General features: G+C 45.9%; 1 protein-coding gene across 1 annotated transcript in view; it reads left to right on the top strand.

Annotated features, from left to right (window-relative positions):
* MUC16 (mucin 16, cell surface associated) overlaps window positions 1–19,605 on the top strand; it is a 194,810-nt gene that overhangs the window by 108,405 nt on the left and 66,800 nt on the right. Inside the window, exons 12-19 of the mRNA XM_078668928.1 lie at window positions 456–587; window positions 2,610–6,182; window positions 6,913–7,080; window positions 9,133–9,894; window positions 10,200–12,938; window positions 13,512–13,643; window positions 16,578–17,455; window positions 17,495–19,590. Coding sequence (XP_078525054.1) covers window positions 456–587; window positions 2,610–6,182; window positions 6,913–7,080; window positions 9,133–9,894; window positions 10,200–12,938; window positions 13,512–13,643; window positions 16,578–17,455; window positions 17,495–19,590 — 10,480 coding nt within the window. The remainder of the gene's footprint in view (window positions 1–455; window positions 588–2,609; window positions 6,183–6,912; window positions 7,081–9,132; window positions 9,895–10,199; window positions 12,939–13,511; window positions 13,644–16,577; window positions 17,456–17,494; window positions 19,591–19,605) is intronic.

Genomic DNA, 19,605 nt, shown 5'->3' with positions numbered 1-19,605 from the left:
GGAATAAGCCTGTAAAAGACGGAAGCCGGGATTAACTATGACCCGCTGAGCAAACATGCCCCTTATTGCATTTTATTTTTATAAAAATCAATAACAAACATTTTAGTAAATGTTATACTATACAGCATAACAGTTTAATAATAAAGACAGACACTGAATATGAAAATGTAGAGTTCAGTGCAATGATTATTTCTGATTTATTTGCCACAGTTGGGAATCATGGTATTGTTGCAAGCCTGTTGTAATGTGGCCCTGATGCAAAGGCGACCTATGGAATGCTCAGTTCTGGAATGTATGTCACAGAGGGGTTAGTAAGGTCTCAGTGGGGGCTTCCTGGCTCAACACAACGCGAGTCACCGCCATTATTAAATCTGTAACTTGTGAGCAAATGAAATGTTGTTTTCTTTCCACTCGTTTAGTCAGTGCCAACACTAAGTTTAATGTATTTCCCACAGGGCCAATAACAGAAGACATCATTGTTCCTATGACTGAGAAGCCAGCAGAGCAACTTCCGGGAGGAAACACTACAACAACTCAACAAACCACACAGACCTCAACAACCGTCGCAACAACAGTGACAAGCAAAGGTAAGACTAAGGCTATAGTGGGACATGACCTGTCAATCCAGGTAGATACCACTAATCATGATGGTGCACTCTGCACGTAAGGGGGTTTCTTTAGGGGATATTGGGAATGATGGGATAGGATGGGTGTACGGATTAACTCGTGACCTCCCTACACTCAGACGAAGAATCTTTGATCTTGGTGGGTGTTTGATGACATCACCAGCCAATCACCAGCTGACCACATCCACCTCCAAGAGGTTGTATCTGCCAAAAATAAGCTTTCCTTTACTTTCTTAAAGGCTATTTCAGTTCAAATGTTACTTCACCTGCCAGGTGCAGAAACACATTCACCGCTTCCGGTGACTGTGACGAGAAGAAAGGATGCTAAGCAAACCTTTAGCATAGAGTACTATGAACAGAACAACATACGGCAATTACACATATTTTTTTACAATGTCACCCATGTCACATTTTTAAAGAACTAGTAGACACAGAGCTGAATCGAACCTGAACATTATCTCTAACATAATGTCCAAGGATTGACTAAGGAAGTACCAGCATTAGACCTTCGGAGCAGGTGCCAGTAGTTAGTTGCCTAAAAAATCTAACATTTTTCTCTCTGCTTTGGACCAGGATGAAAATAAACTACAAGTGATGGTTTCTGCTCATGTCATTATGGCCCCTAAAAATACTGTCCCCAAATTATTAAGGTGTTGCGCTTGCTAATACATGACTCAAAGCAAAACCACAGGCGCAACGATCAACTATAGATTAAAAAGGCCATCAGAGCAACTCGAAAATGTGTTGCGTTGCTCAAGGGCCACCACCAACCTTTGTAAATTTGCTCTGATCCTTGATTCCACTGGAAGCAGAGCTAGTAAAGAGGGACATTTGTATGTGTTTCTGAATCTTCCAGGTAGCCTGTGCATGCTACATGTATGTAGACATTTTATACCAGAAATATGAAATGACAGCACTCCCATTGTGTAATTCAGTGAAACTTGACATAAATACCCAAATATATGCCTGTTGCTGTAGGCTCTGAAGTGCTGCTGTGTTCTGCCTGGCAATATATATATTATATCGCAGTTTCCTGGTATGAGCTAGCAGGGATATGGAATTTTCATGGGAAAGATTTAATTTTTGGAAACAACTTACCTTTACTTGTTTGCTAACAACCCTTTAAAAATGTAAACCTTTCATAAATTTTGTATGATAACTTTTGTGACACCTCTTGGTTAATCTAAATAAAGTTGAAATTGAGTTTACCTTAAGGTAAAATGAGTGTGTAAAATATTGAGTTTTAGGTATTGACCTGCACATTTAGAGACTTAACAATATATTGACTTGCACTATATTACTAAGGTAAGTAGATGCGAAGTAATCATAATAAATCTCCATTTCCCCCTGACTTTGTGAAGTTTGACGATGTATATCCAGACTGATATTTCTTTGGGCAATATTTTGAAATACAACGTATAAAATGCGTCTTTCCGCAGACTGGAAAAGGGCTTTGAGTAAAAATAATCTTATGTCCTCCTACAGGCTGTGTAAACCAAATTAAAAAAATGCAGACACATTATTTGGTCAATTCCAAGTGTTCTGCTAATACCAAATGGGTAGATACCTGAAGAATGAATTCCAAATTAAAAACAAACTAATTTGTACTAGACCACTTGCTACTGGGATGACTGGTCAATGTTGCTGAGAAGGTAGACCCAAACATTCACCTACAAGAAAAGTACAGGAGGACACACCAGCCTGCAATGTGTCTTTCTCTGTTGTATGTCTCTATTGACTGAATCTCCTCAAGTGCCCTGGACCGTGTGTGCCTTGTGCCTAATTCACTGATTATTGTGCATTGAAACAGAACAGCAAATGTGTAAAAGTGAAATACTACATCACAATTCTTGCTCCTTGCAAGTGTGCAAACAGTAATTGTACAGTTGTAGCATCCCGCATTTCCCGTTCCAAATAAAACTATCAAGCTTGATTGTAAGCAAGATTGTAATTGCAATGTGTTCTTCTTTACCACTATTGTAGGTCCCACTACAAGCACTGCAGCACCCACCACAGCTCCTCTGACCACAAGCAATGCAGCTCCACAAACCACCTCAAGCACTGCAGCTCCTACCACAGTTCCACAGACCACCACCACAGCTCCTACCACAGGTCTAGAAACCACCAGCACATCTGCAGCTACTACAACTGCGCCTCAAACCACCCAAATCAATTCAATTCCTACCACAGCTCTCATGACTACCAACACGGCAGCCATTGCAAACACAGCTCCACCAACCACTATGAGTACTGTTGTTCCTACGACAGCTAAAGAGATTACCACAAGCAACGACGGACTGACCAAAAGACCAGAGTCCACCAAAACCACAACTATTGCAACAGTGACAGCTGGTGAGGGCACCATCATCCCTACAACCCCTACCACAACAGCAGAGAGCACAACTATTTCTGCAGCAACTACCACCACATCAGGTACCATCCCAGCAACTGCTGCAACAACACCATTAGGAAAGATCATCACAAGCACTTCAAGTCTTAGCGCCAGAGCGGAGAGCACCACAACCACTGCAGCAATGACGACAGAAGGAGAAACCACCACAAGCACTGTGGCATCTACCACTGGAGCTGTCACCACAGATGGAACTGCAACATCTTCCACAGGATCAGAAACCACTAAAACCATTGCATTGCTTACTATAGATGGAGACACCACCAAAGTCACTACAGCATACACTACAGTAGCAAAAGCTACGGCAAGTACTGTCTCAACCACCACAGTGGCAGCTACCACCACCGTCACGGAAGTATTTGCTACAGGTGCAGAGAGCCCAAAAAGTACTACAGCACCTACAAAGGGAGCAGAAAGTGCTACAAGCGCTGTTTCACTGTCTACGGTAGTAGAGGCTACCACAAGTACCACAGTGCCTATGACAACAGCTGAGGTCATCACAAGCACAACAGCAGTCGTAACAGAGCCTGAGGTCATCACAACCTCTCCTGGGGATATCACAGGAGCAGAGAGCACCACAGTCAACCTTGCATCTACCACAACAGCTAGTGCCACCATAAGACCAGCAGCAACTGCAACAGTAGGCCAGATATCCACTACTCTAGGTCTGATTACTGGAGCAGACAGCACCACAACTACTGCAGCAACTACAGAAGCGGGTGCAATAACCAGGACTACTGCAGCGACAGAAACCACTTCAAGCACTGTCACAGCACCGGAAACCACAAGAAGCACTACAGGTGTAGAGGCTACAAAAAGCATGGCAGCACCCACCACGGCAACAGAAACTATCACAAGTACTGTTTCACCTACCACACAAACAGGCACACCCACAAGAGGAGCAGAACCCACCAAGAGCACTGATGCTCCTATTACTGGAGAGGAAACTTCCAGAGTCAGTGCAGGACCTGTCACAGGAGCCGAGACAACTACAAGCAGTTCAGCCCCTACCACAGCACCGGAAATCAGTAGAATTACAGCACCAACCACAGCAGCACCTTCCACCACAGGAGGAATAATCAGAACCGCTATATCATCCACCAGAGCAGCGGGGACCTTAACTGACAATTCAGAACCTACTACCACACAAGAGGCCACAGCAAGTGTTGCAATAACGATTACAGGAATAGTGGCCACCAAAAGCACTGCAGCACTTACAACAGGAGCAGTAACCACAATAAGCAATACAGAGACCACCAACAGCAAAGCCGCTCCTATTACTGGTGTGGAAACCGCCAAAGGCAGTGTAGAACCTACTACAGCAGCTAACTCCACTACAAGCACTTTAGTAATGACCACACCACTCGAGGCCACCAAAAGCACAGCTACTCCTATCACTGCTGCAAAAACCACTAGAGACAGTGCGGCACCTACCACATCACTCGAGACCACTACAAGCACATCAGTACCTACCATAGCACCAGATGCCACAAGAAGCATTGCAACACCTATCACAAGAACAGAGGCCACCAAAAGTTCAGAAACTCCCACTACAGTAGATGAAACCACCACAAGTGGAGCCGAGACCACCACAACCACTGCCACTCCTGTCAGTGGTGCAGAAACCAGCAGGGGTAGTGCAGCACCTACCACAGCAATCACGGCCACTACAAGCACTTCAACACCTACCACAGAACTGAAAGCCACTAAAACCACTGAAGCACCTACTAGAGGAGCAGAAACTACCAAAACTAGAACAGAGGCAACCACTTTCACTCCTATTACTGGAGCAGAAACCACCACAAGTGGAGGGGAGACCACCACAAGCACTGCCACTCCTGTCACGGGTGCAGAAACCAGCAGGGGCAGTGCAGCACCTACCACAGCAACCACAGCCACTAGAAACACTTCAGCATCTACCACAGAAATAGAGTCCACTAAAAGCTTTGTAGCACCTACTACAGGAGCAGATAGCACCAGTACTGGAGCAGAGACAACCACTGCTACCACTAATACTGACACGGAAACCGCCGGGACCAGTTCTCTACCTACCACTGCAGGCAAGACCACTCCAAGGACTTCAGCACCTACCACGGCAGTAGAGGCCACAAGCAGCACTGCGGCTGCTATTACAGGAATAGTGGCCACGAAAAGCCCAGAAGCACTTACTACAGGAGTTAAAACCACAAGAATCACAGAGGAGACCGCCAAGACAACTGTCGCTCCTATTAATGCTTCAGAAAGCACCAAGGGGAGTGCAACACCTATCACTGCAGCTGAGACCAGTGCACACACCTCAACACTTATCACAGCATTAGAGGCCACTAGAAGCCCCACAGCAACTATTACAGAAATAGTCACCTCCAAAAGGACTGCAGAACTCACACCTACCACAGCACCAGAGGATGCCCAAAGCACTGCTGCTCCTTTAACCAGTGAAGGAACCACCAGAGGCAGCACAGCATCCGTCACATCAGCTGAAACCACCAGAAGTACTGTATTACCTACCACAGCACAAGAGGTCACAAGAAGCACTGTAGCACCTATTACAATTACCAAGACCTCCGAAAGCGGTGCATCACCCACTACAGTAGCAGAAACCGCCACAAATGGAGCAGAGACCACAACCAGCACTCCCACTATTATTATTGATGCAGAAACCAGCAGGGGCAGTGCAGCACCAACCACAGCAATCATGGCCACTACAAGCACTTCAGCACCTACCACAGAACTAGAGGCCACTAAAACATCTGAAGCACGTGCAGAATCCCCCATAGCTGGAGCAGAGACTACCACTACTATTACTGGAGTACAAACCACCAGAGGCAGTGCAACACCTACTGCAGAAGACAAGACTACTAGAAGCACTTCAGTGACTACCACAGTAGCAGGCACTACAACAAGCGCTTTGGGATCTAACAAATCCCCAGAAACCATAACAATTCTAGCTAGCCCTACCACAGAACATGGTGGCACTAAAAGCACTGCTGCACTTGCCATAGGATCAGAGACCACTGCACGTGCATCCCCACCTTCAACAGCAGCACGGCTCACCACAGGCATTCCAGCACCATTCACAGCACCAGAAGCAACCACAAGCAGTGCAGCACGCACGGCAGACACAAAGACCACAAGTGCAACTGCAGGTACATTCTTTGATACTGCAGTACATTCTCTCTTGTTTGATCCTGACCTTTCACTGTCTTCATTCTCTTCTGTATGCTCTGTCACAACTTTACCTCTCTACTTCTGTTTTCATCAGCGCCTTAAATGGGCGGGTACTATCTAGTACTGAGTATTTGCACTTAAACTATTTGAATAGAAGAGTATCTGCACTTCTCAGGACTCCGGAAATAGATTTAACGGGGAGTGACTGCACTTCTCAGGAGCAAATAGGTACTTTAATATGATGTCCCTGGACTTCTATGTTTCCATTAAAAGCATTAATTTTACCCTCTTTGGAATAAGCCTGTAAAAGACGGAAGCCGGGATTGACTATCACCCGCTGAGCAAACATGCTCCTTATTACATTTTATTTTTATAAGAATCAGCAGCACACATTTAAGTAAATGTTATACTATACAGTATAACGGTTTAATAATAAAGACAGACACTGAATATGAAAATGTAGAGTTCAGTGCAATGATTATTTCTGATTTATTTGCCACAGTTGGGAATCTTGGCATTGTTGCAAGCCTGTTGTAATGTGGCCCTGATGCATGGGCAACCTATGGAATGCTCAGCTCTGGAATGTATGTCACTGAGCTGTAGATAAGGCCTCAGTGAGGGCTTCCCGGCTCAACACTACCCTAGTCACCACCACCTTTAAATCTGTAACTTGTGACAAATGAAATGTTTTCCTTTCCACTCCTTCAGTCAGTGCCAGCTCTAAGTGTAATGCATTTCCCACAGGGCCAGTAACAGAAGAGGTCATTGTTCCTCTGACTGAGAAGACAGCAGAGCAACTTCCGGGGGTGAACACTACAACATCTCAACAAACCACACTGACCTCAACAACCGTCGGAACAACAGTGACCAGCAAAGGTAAGACTAAGGCTATATTGCGACATGAGTTGAAAATCCTGGTAGATACCACCAATCATGGGGAGCTGGGGTGCACTCTGCAAATAAGTGAGTTTCTTTCGGGGATATTGGGAGTGATGGGATAGGATGGGTGTACGGATTAACTCGTGACCTCCCTACACTCAGACGAAGAACCTTTGATCTTGGTGGGTGTTTGATGACATCACCAGCCAATCACCAGTTGACCACATCCACCTCCAAGAGGTTGTATTTGCCAAAAATGAGTTTTCCTTTACTTTGTTGAAGGCAATTGCAGTTCAAATGTTACTTCACCTGCCAGGTGCAAAAACATCTTCACCGCTTCCTGTGACTGTGGCGAGAAGAAAGGATGCTAAGCAAACCTTTAGCATAGAGTACTATGAACAGAACAACATACGGCAATTACACATATTTTTTACAATGTCACCCATGTCACATTTTTAAAGAACTAGTAGACACAGAGCTGAATCGAACCTGAACATTATCTCTAACATAATGTCCAAGGATTGACTAAGGAAGTACCAGCATTAGACCTTCGGAGCAGGTGCCAGTAGTTAGTTGCCTAAAAAATCTAACATTTTTCTCTCTGCTTTGGACCAGGATGAAAATAAACTACAAGTGATGGTTTCTGCTCATGTCATTAAGGCCCCTCAAAATACTGTCCCCCAATTATTAAGGTGTTGCGCTTGCTAATACATGACTCAAAGCAAAACCACAGGCGCAACGATCAACTATAGATTAAAAAGGCCATCAGAGCAACTCGAAAATGAGTTGCTGAAGGGCCACCACCAACCTTTGTAAATTTGCTCTGATCCTTGATTCCACTGGAAGGAGAGCTTGCAAAGAGGGACATTTGTATGTGTTTCTGAATCTTCCAGGTAGTCTGTGCATGCTACATGTATGTAGACCTTTTATACCAGAAATATGAAATGACAGCACTCTGTGTAATTTAGTGAAACGTGACAAAAATACTCAAATATATTTCTGCTGCTGTAGGCCCTGAAGTGCTGCTGTGTTCTGCCTGGCAATATATATATCATATCGCAGTTTCCTGGTATGAGCTAGCAGGGATATGGAATTTTCATAGGAAAGATTTCGTTTTGGGAAACAACTTACTTTTATCTGTTTACTAACGACCCTTTAAAAATGTAAAACTTTTATGAATTTTGTATGATAACTTTTTTGAGACCTCTTGGGTTTAATCTGAATAAAGTTAAAATTGAGTTTACCAAAAGTTAAAATGGGTGTGGCTAAAAAATATTGAGTTTTTATATATTGACCTTAACATATAGCGACTCCACAGTATATTGACTTGCACTATATCACTATGGTAAGTAGATGTGAAGTAATCATAGTAACTCTCCATTTCCCCAGCGTTTGCATAGTTTGACGAAATATGTCCAGATTGATATTTCTTTGGTCAATATTTTGACTGACAACCTATAAAATGCGTCTTTCTACTGACTGGAAAAAGGGGTTTGAGTAAAAATAATCTTACGTCCTCCAACAGGCTGTGTAAAACAAATTGAAAGAATGCAGACACATTATTGGGTCAATTACAAGTGTTCTGCTAATCCCAAATGGTTAGATAACTGAAGAATTAATTCCAAGTTAAAACCAACTAGCTTGTAATAGACCACTTGCTATTGGGATGACTGGTCAATGTTGCTGAGAACGTAGACCCAAACATTTACCTAGAAGAAAGGGGCAGGTGGACACAGAACGTAAAAGGGGCAGGTGGACACAGAAGCCTGCAATGTGTCTTTCTCTGTTGTATGTCTCTATTGGCAGAATCTCCCCAAAGGCCCTGCACCATTTGTGCCTTGTGCCTCACTCATTCATTATTGTACATTGAAACCGAACATCAAATGTGTAAGTGTGTATTACTACATCACAATTCTTGCTTCTTGCTTGTATGCAAAGAGTAATTGTACACTTATAGCACCTCGCATTTCCCTTTCCAACATAAGCTTTCAAGCTGGTCTATGATATTAGCGTGTAATTGCAATGGGTTCTTCTTTACCACTATTGTAGGGCCCACTACAAGCACTGCAGCACCCACCACAGCTCCTCTGACCTCCACAAGCACTGCAGCTCCACAAACCACCTCAAGCACCGCAGCTCCTACCACAGCTCCACAGACCTCCACAAGCACTGCAGCACCACAAACCACCTCAAGCACCGCAGCTCCTACCACAGCTCCACAGACCACCACCACAGCTCCTACCAAAAGTCCAGGGATTACCTCGGAAGGTCCTCAGTCCTCCCAAATGACATCAATTTCTACCAAAGCTCAGTGGACTACCAAAAATGCATCCACTGCCAACACAGCTCCACCGACAACTACAAGTACTGTTGTTACTACGACAGCTGAAAAGGTTAGCACAAGCAACGACGGACTGACCAAAAAAGCAGAGTCCAACAAAACCACCTCTACTGACACAGTGACTGCTGGCGAGAGCACCATAATCACTTTAAAATCTACTACAACAGCAGTGACCACCGCAATTGATGCAGCAGCTACCACAACAACAGGTACCATCCCAGCAACTGCTGCAACAACACCAATAGGCAAGATCATCACAAGCTCTTCAAGTCTTAAGGCAGCAACAGAAAGTACCACAACCACTGCAGCAATGACGGCAGTCGGTGAAACCACCCCAACCCCTATTGCATCTACCACAGGTGCTAGCACCACAGAGCAAACTGCAACATCTGCCACAGGATCAGACACCTCTAAAACAACTGCATTGCCTACCACACAAGTAGACGCCACCAAAGTCACCACAGTATACGGTATACACCCGTTACGACGCAACTTTTACTCCGCACTACCATTACAACGCGGGCATTACAACGCATGGCATTACAACGCATTGCGCTGGGGGGCGCTCTAGGATAAGAGGTAAGTTTAATTTACTATCCAACACCTTCCCTAGGGTCCACGGGGACTGGAGTTAGAATAGTAAATTATACTTACCACTATCCAGCACCCCAAAGCGCTATGCGTTGTAACGGTATTCGTTGTAAATACCGCGTTGTAATGGTACGCGGAGTAAAAGTATGCGTTGTAACGTCATACATCCCAGTATACACTACAGTTGCAAAAGCCTCAGCAAATAGTACCCCAACCACCATAGTAGCAGTGACTACTGCTGTCACGGAGGTATTTGCTACAGGAGCAGAGAGCCCGAAAAGTACTACAGCGCCTACAAAGGGAGCGGAAAGTGCTACAAGCACTGTCTCACTGTTTACAATAGCAGAGGCTACCACAAGTTCTGCAGTGCCTACTACAACAGCTGAGGTCATCACTGCAGCAGTTGCAACAGGGCCTGAGGTCATCACAACCTCTCCTGGGCATGCCACAGGAGCAGAGAGCATAAGAGCCACTGATGCGTCTACCACAACAACTAGTGCCATCATAACAACAGCAGCACCGACAACAGTAGGCCAGATATCCACAACTGAAGGTCTCATTACTGGAGCAGAAAGCACAACGAGTGAAGCAAATACCGAAGTGAGTGGAATAACCAGGACTACTGCAGCATCTACCACAGGAACAAAGACCACCTCAAACACTTCAGCCCCTATAACAGCGCTGAAAACCACAAGAAGCACTACAGGAGGCGAGGCCACCAAAAGCATGGAATTCCCCACCACAGGAGCAGAAACATCAACAAGAGCTCTCTCACCCACAACAGAAGCAGGAAGACCCACAAGAGGGACAGAGACTATCAAGGGCACTGCCACACAAATTACTGGAGAAGTAACTACCAGAGGCAGTGACGGAACGACCACGGCAGCCGAGGCAACTACAAGTTCTTCAACACCTTCCATAGAACCGGGGAGCACAAGCAGCACTGCTACACCTACAACACCAGGCAATGTCTCAATAAGCAATGCAGCACCTACTACAACAGGAGGGACCTCTATGATAGCCGTAGCAAGTACATCAGCAAGCGGTTTCAGTGCAAGCTCAACACGCTCTACAGGAGCAGAAAGCACCATAGCCGCTGCAACACCTTCCACTACAAGTGGAATAACTAGAAATACTGCAGCATCTGCCACAGCAATAGAGACTAATCCAACGACGTCAGCAGTGGTAACCACAAGAAGCACTACAGGGGCGGAGGCTACCAAAAGCGTGGCAGCACCTACAACAGGAGCAGAAGCCAACACAAATACTGTTTCACCTACCACAGAAGCAGGGACTCCCACAAGTGGAGCAGAGCACACCAAGAGCACTGATACTCCTGTTACTGGAGCGGAAACTACCAGAGGCAGCGCAGCGCTTACAACAGCAGCAGAGACAACTACAAGCACTTCAGCACAGACCACATCACTGGAGGCCACCAAAAGCACTACTGCTTCAATAACTGGTACAGAAAGCACCACCACAAGTGCTGCATCTATCACATCAGCGGAGAGGATTACAAGATCTTCAGTACCTACCACAGCCCTAGAGACCACAACTACCACTGCAGCACCAATTACAGGAACAGTGGCCTCCAAAAGTACTGCAGCACCTACTATAGGAGCAGAAACCACCATAAGTGGAGCAGAGATGACCATGGCCAATACTTTTACTGGAGCTGAAACCACAGGAACCAGTGCTGAATCTACCTCTGCAGCCAAGACCACTCCAAGCACTTCAGCACCTACCACAGAAGAAGAGACCACAAAAACCACTGCAGCATCTATTACAGGAGTAGTGGCCACCAAAAGCACTGCAGCACTTACAACCGGAGCAAATGCCACAACAAGCACAGCAGAGACCACCAATGCTCCTATTACTGGTTTGGAAACCACCAAAGGCAGTGCAACACCTCTCACTGCAGGTGAGAGCAGTACAAGCACTTCAGTACCAATCACAGCACTAGAGGCCACAAGAAGCACTGCCGCTCCTACTACTGGTTTGGAAACCACCAAAGCCAGTGCAGCACCTTTCACTGCAACTGAGAGCACTACAAGCACTTCAGTACCAATCACAGCACTAGAGGCCACAAGAAGCACTGCAGCTCCTATTACAGGAACTGAGGCCGCCAAAAGCCCTGCAGCACTTACTACAGGAGCAGAACCCACAACGAGCACTACAGAGAAAATCAAGAGCACTGCCGCTCCTATAACTGGTGTAGAAACCTCCAGAGGCAGTGCAGCACCTGCCACAGAAGCCAAGAACACTACAAACACTTCTGCACCTTCCACAGCACCAGTAGTCGACAAAAGCACTGCTGCTCCTATAACTGGTACAGAAACCACTAGTGGCAGTGCAGTATCTATCACACCAGCCAAGACCAGTACAAGTAGTTTAGTACCTACCACATCACTAGAGGTCTCAAGAACCACTGCAGTACCTATGCAAGGAACAGAGGCCACTAAAAGTGCAGAAGCACCTACTACAGCAGCAGAAACCACCAGAAGTGGAGTGGAGACCACCACACGCAGCGCCACTCCTATTACTGGGACAGAAACCACCAGAAGCAGTGCAACCCCTAGCACAGAATCCAAGACAACTACAAGCTCTTCAGCGCGTACCACAGCACCAGGGACTGCAACAACCACTGCAGCAATTACCACAGTAGCAGGCACTTCAACAATCATTCTGGGATCAAGCAAAGCGCCAGAAATCATCAAGACCACAGCTACCCCTACCACAAAACATGATGGCACTCAAAGCACTGCTGCACTTACCATAGGATCAGAGACCACTGCACGAGCAGCACCACCTTCCACAGCAGCACAGCTCACCACAGGCTTTGCAGCACCATTCACAGCAACAGAAGCAACCACAAGCAGTGCAGCACGCACGACAGACACAAAGACCACAAGTGCAACTGCAGGTACATTGTTTGATACTGCAGTACATTCTCTCTTGTTCGAGCCTGGCCCTTCACTGTCTCCATTCGGCTCTGTATGCTCTGTTACAACTTTACCTCTCTACTTCTGTTTTCCTTCCTTGGAATGAGCCTTTAAGAGACAGAAGCTGAGATCGAACATCCCTCGCCGAGTAAGCATGCTCTCATTATTGCATGTTGTTACTGAGCATCCCTAGCACACGTGTTACTACACGTTAAACTATACAGCTTAACATGTTAATAACAAAGACAGAAACTGAATATGAAAACTTAGAGTTCAGTGGAATAATTATTTCTGATGTATGTGCCGCAGTTGGGAATCATGGTATTGTTGCAAGCCTGTTGTAATGTGGCCCTGATGCATGGGCGGCCTATGGAATGCTCAGCTCTGGAATGTATGTCACAGAGGCTTTGGTAAGGGCTCTGTGAGGGCTTCCCGGCTCAACGCTACCCTAGTCACCACCACCTTTAAATATGTAACTTATGAGCAAATAAAATGTTCTTTTCTTTCCACTTCTTCGGTCAGTGCCAGCTCTAAGTGTAATGTATTTCACACAGGGCCAATAACAGAAGAGGTCATTGTTCCTATGACTGAGAAGCCAGCAGAGCAACTTCCGGGGGGAAACACTACAACAACTCAACAAACCACACTGACCTCAGCAACCATCGGAACAACAGTGACAAGCAAAGGTAAGACTAAGGCTATATTGGGACATGACCTGTCAATCCTGGTAGATACCACTAATTATGGGGGTGCACTCTGCACATAAGGGAGTTTCCTTGGGGGAATATTGGGAATAATGGGCTAGGATGGGTGTACGGATGACCACGTGACCTCTCCACACTCAAATGAAAATTCATTAATCTTGGTGGGTGTGTGATAACATCACCAGCCAATCACCAGATGACCACCTCCACCAGGATCCAGGATCTTGCATTTGCCAGAAATAATTGTTCCTATGCTTTCTTAAAAGCTATTTCAGTTAAAGTGTTACTTCTCCTGACGGGTGCAAAAACACCACCACTGCCTCCTGTGACTGCGTGAATAGAAGAAATAATGCTAAGCAAACCTTTACAAGAGTGTATTATGAACAGAAGAAAGCACATAAATTAGGCACATTTTTTGACAATGTCACCCTCGTAGTATCAAAAAAGGAGAGGGGGGACCAGGAGCGTATTGTGGTCCAGTGCCCGTGCTCCACTAGAAATTTGTTTAACCAAAAACGGGGGTCACTGTTCCAGAAGTGTGGGTGCTGAATAGTCACCCTCACATAGATAGAAGAAAAAGGAAGGAAAACACGTTCAGACTGAGAGAAAAGTAGGTTAGGCCTAGGTCTGGGATCCACTGTGGGAGAGGGAGAACACACTTTGTCGCTTGTTGCCCTCACACACCCCGAGCAGTGTCATGCTTCTTCATTGGGCGTTTGCTCCTCATTGGGCCGGCGCTGCAATGCCCAACGGGTCCCCCGAAGGGCCGCTTTGGCGGAGATCTTTTAAGAGAACTGCCGTATGATGAATGCGGGTGTGGGGGTAGGGGAGAGGGAAATGGATCCTATGTGCATAGTGAGTGTGTGTGTGGTGACAGATAAAAACGGCTAAAGGATACCAGAAAGGACTACGTTTTTAATGTGTTGGTTCCTTTGCCATAATAAAAAAACAGAAGGTTGTGCGTTACGTCTTTGGGCTGTGAGGTGCCCTATGTAACTGAAATGGTCAGGTCGACATGTTTCGCGCCTAGATAGTCAGAATGATCCTTGGCGCTTCCTCAGGACCAGAAAAAAAAGGAAGTACCAGCAGTGCTAAGTGATAGTGCAGGGGCAGTATTATCCCCCGTATATAAGGGAGCGTGCTCACGCTGTGTAACAACTCCAGCTGAGCCACAACTCAATCGTTGCTTCGTCCCTTTAGAAAACGACCTTGCGTCGTGTGGAGAAATGCTCCCTGGGCTGGGGTGCCGGTAAACCGTACATTAACAGGAGTTTTCGCAGCTTAACCGATGCCTTTTAGCACCTACCCAACCTGGCCCGCGCCCGAATGTCACATCCTTTAAGACCTACTGACCTGAAACGAACCCGAACATAATCTCTGGAAAAAAAAACACTTAAAGAAAAGATAACCAAGGAATGACTTAACAACGTACCAGAGTAGGGGCTCGTAGTTAGTTCCCTTTCAAAATCTAACATTTTCCTCTATGTGTTGGGCCAGGATTAGAATATACTACAAGTGCTGGTTTTTGCACATGGTAATATTGCCTCACAAAATACTGTCCGCCACATACACTAAGGTTTTGTGCTTGCTAATGCGTGACTCAAAGCAAAACAAATACATGCAACGACCAACTATAGATTAAAAAGGTCATCAGAACAGCTTGAAAATGTGTTGCATTATTCAAGGACCTCTACAAACCTTTGTAAATTTGCTCTAATCCTTCCTTCCACTGGCAGTAGAACTAGTAAAAAAGGGGCATTTCTAGTTTTTTATAAGAATTCCACATAGTTTATGCATGCTTGAACATACTTAAATGTGGCCATTTATACCAGAAGTAAGAAATGATAGCACTCCAATTACGTAATGAAACTTGACAGTAGTAACCAAATGAGTTCCTAAAGTTGTAGGCTCTGATGTGCTGTTGTGTTCTGCCTCCCATTATATGCATTATATCACAGTTTCCTATTAGAAGCCAGCAGGACTATGGAATGTTCATGAGAAAAGATTTTCACATTTTGGAAGCAACTTTGTTTTACCTATTACTAACGACCCTTTAAAAATGCACATTTTTAATGAAATGTTTATCATCTTTTTTGTGAGACTTCTTAGTTAATCTGAATAAATTCAAAATTAGATTTACCAAGATAAAATTGATGCAGTTAAAAAATATTGAGTTCTAAGTATTGACCTGCACATATAGCGACTCCACAATATATCGACTTGCACTATATCAGTAAGGTAAGTAGATGTGCAGTTATAATATTAAATCTCCATTTGCCCTGCGTTTGCGTAGTTTGACGATATATGTCCAGATTGATATTTCTTTGGTCAATATTTTGACTTACAATCTATAAAATGCGTCTTACCACTGACTGTTGAAGGGGTTAGAGTAAAAATATATTTTACAGCCTCCTACGAGCTGTGTAAAGCAAATTTAATGAAAGCGGACACATTATTGGGTCAATTACTAGTGGTTCGCTCATCCTGAATGGCTAGATAGCTGAAGAATGGAAATCAGGGCAAAATAAACTAACTTGTAATGGACGTCTTGGTACTGAGATGACTGATCAACTTTGTAGAAAATGATGGCCCTGAACATTTACCTAGAATTAAAGGGCAGGTGGACGCAGCAGCCTGAAATGTGTCTTTCTCTGTTGTATCTGTTTATTGGATGAATCTTCTAAAAGACCCTGCACTGTGTGTACCTTGTGCCTCACACATTCATTATTGTGCATTGAAACAGAATAGCAAATGTGTAAATGTGCATTTTACATCCGTATTCTTGCTATTTGCTTGTGTGCAAAGATTAATTGTGCACTTGTAGCACCCCGCAGCTCCCTTTCTACCTCAAGCTTTCAAGCTTGTCTATGATTTTAGCTTGTAATTGCAATGTGTTCTTCTTTACCACTATTGTAGGTCCCACTACAAGCACTGCAGCATCCACCACAGCTCCTCTGACCTCCACAAGCACTGCAGCTCCACAAACCACCTCAAGCACGGCAGCTCCAACCCCAGCTCCACAGACCCCCACCCCAGCTCCCTCCAGGGGTCCAGAGACCACCAGCACCTCTGCAGCTACTACAACTGCTCCCCAAATCACTTCAATTCCTACCACAGCTATCATGACTACCAAAAATGCAACCACTGCCAACACAGCTCCACCAACCACTACTAATAGTACTACTGCTCCTATAACAGGTCAAGTGGTTACCACAAGCACCAAAGGACTGACCAAGAGACAAGAGTCCACCACAACCACTTCGCCTGCACCAGTGACAGCTGGTGAGACAACCATAACCACTACAAACCTTACCAAAACAGCAGAGAGCAGCACAGTAGTTGCAACAACTACCTCAGCAACAGGTACCATCCAAACAACTGCTGCAACTACACCAATAGGCAAGATCAACACAAGCACTTCAAGTCTTAGTACAGGAGCAGAAACCACCACAACCACTGCAGCAATGACGACAGAAGGTGAAACTACCACATCCACTGTGGCATCTACCACAGGCGCTGGCACCACTAAAACCATTGTGTTGCCTACCACAGAACTAGATGTCACCGAAATCCCTATAACACATACAACAGGAGCGAAAGCAACAGCAAGTACTGCTTCAACCAGTGCAGTATCGGCAACCACCACAGTCACAGAAGTACATGCTACTGTAGCAGAGACCACAAAAACTACTACAGCACCTACTAAGGGAGCAGAAAGTGCTACAAGCACTGTTTCACTGTCTACTGTAGCAGAGGCTATCACGAGTTCTGCAGTACCTACTACAACTGCTGAGGTCATCACAAGCATGGCAACAGTCGCAACAGGGCGTGAGGACATCACAACATCTCCAGGGGACACCACAGGAGAAGAGAGCACAGCACCCACGTTTGCGTCTACCACAACAGCTAGTACCACAATAACAACAGCAGCACCGACAACAGTAGGCCAGATATCCACAACTGTAAGTCTCATTACTGGAGCAGAAAGCACAACTAGTGGAGCAACTACCGATGCAGGTGGAATAACAAGGACTACTGCAGCATCTACCCCAGGATCCAAGACCACCTCAATCACTTCAACCTCTACCATAGCGCTGGACACCACAAGAGGAGTAGAGGCCACCACAAGCATGGCAGCACCTACCACAGGGGCAGAAACTACAACAAAAACTCTTTCACCTACAACAGAAGCAGGGACCTCAACAAGAGGAACAGCGACTACCAAGGGCACTGTCGCTCCTATTACTGGAGAGGAAACGTCCAAAGGCAGTGCAGGAACTACCACAGCAGCCGAGTCAACTACAAGCACTTCAGCACCTTCCACAGCACCAGGGAGCACAAGAAGCACTGGTTCACCTACAACATCAGCAAACGTCTCAACAAGCATTGCCGCACCTGCCACAACTGCAAGGACCTCTCCACCAACTGCAGCAGGTACATCAGCCAGCACTTTCATCACAAGCCCCGCAAGTATTACGGGAGCTGAAAGCACCATAACCACTGCAGCACCTTCCACCACGGGGAGAATAACTAGAAATACTGCAGCACCTACCACAGGAACAGAGACAACGTCAGGAACGTCAGCACCGGTAACCACGAGTAGCACTGCAGGGGCGGAGGCTACGGAAAGGGTGGCAGAACCTACAACAGGAGCAGAAGCCATCACAAATACTGTTTCACCTACCACAGAAGCAGGAATTCTCCCAAGTGGAGCAGAGCACACCAAGAGCACTGATACTCCTGTTAGTGGAGCGGAAACTACCAGAGGCAGTGCAGGGCTTACCACAGCAGCCCAGACAAGTACAAGCACTCTATCACCTATGACAGGACCTGAAACCACAAGAAGCAATGCAGCACCTAACACAACAGCAACGGTCCCTATAACAACTGCAGCAAGTTCAACAGCAGGCGGGATCATCACAGGCTTTACAAGTCCTAGCCCAGGAGCCGAAAGCACCACAACCACAGTAGCACCCCCCACCACAGGAGGAATAATCAGAACTACTACAGCATCTCCCACAGCAGCTGAGACCTTAACACACAGTTCAGAACCTACCACAGCACAAGAGGAGAGAGGAAGTACAGTGATTCCTATTACAGGTATAATGTCAACCAATAACACTGCAACACTTACAACAGGAGCAGAAACCACAACAAGCACAGGGGGGACCACACAAAGCACGGCCGCTCCTATAACTGGTGCAGAAACCACCAGAGGCAGTGCCGCATCTTTCACATCAGTGAACACCACTACAGGTACTTCAGGACCTACCATAGCACTAGAGGTCACAAGAACCACTGCAGCACCGATTACGGGAACAGATGTCACCAAAGGCACTACAGAACCTACTACAGCAGCAGAAACTACCATACATGGAGCAGAGACGATCACTGCCACTGCTATTACTGTAGCAGAAAGTACCAGAGCCAGTAATGCATCCACCACAGCAGCCGAGACCACATCAAGCACTCCAGCACAGACCACACCACTGGAGGCCACCAAAAGCACTGCTGCTCCAATAACTGGTACAGAACCCACCACTGGCAGTGCTGCTTCTACCACATCAGCAGAGAGGACTACAAGATCTTCAGTAGCTACCACAGCCCTAGAGACCGCAACTACCACTACAGCACCAATTACAGGAACAGGGCCCTCCAAAAGTACTGCAGCACCTACTCCAAGAACAGAAACTACCATAAGTGGAGCAGAAATGACCATGGTCAATACTTTTACTGGAGCTGAAACCACCAGAACCATCGCTGCATCTACCTCTGCAGCCAAGACCACTCCAAGCACTTCAGCACCTACCACAGAAGAAGAGACCACAAGAAGCACCGCAGCATCTATTACAGGAATAGTGGCCACCAAAAGCACTGCAGCACTTACAACCAGAACGAATGCCACAACAAACACAGCGGAGACCACCAATGCTCCTATTACTGG

This window comes from Lissotriton helveticus, chromosome 12 (assembly GCF_964261635.1).
Source record: "Lissotriton helveticus chromosome 12, aLisHel1.1, whole genome shotgun sequence".
Taxonomy (NCBI): domain Eukaryota; kingdom Metazoa; phylum Chordata; class Amphibia; order Caudata; family Salamandridae; genus Lissotriton; species Lissotriton helveticus.
Note: the sequence above shows the minus strand (reverse complement) of the source record. Positions and strands in the feature narration are given on the sequence as shown.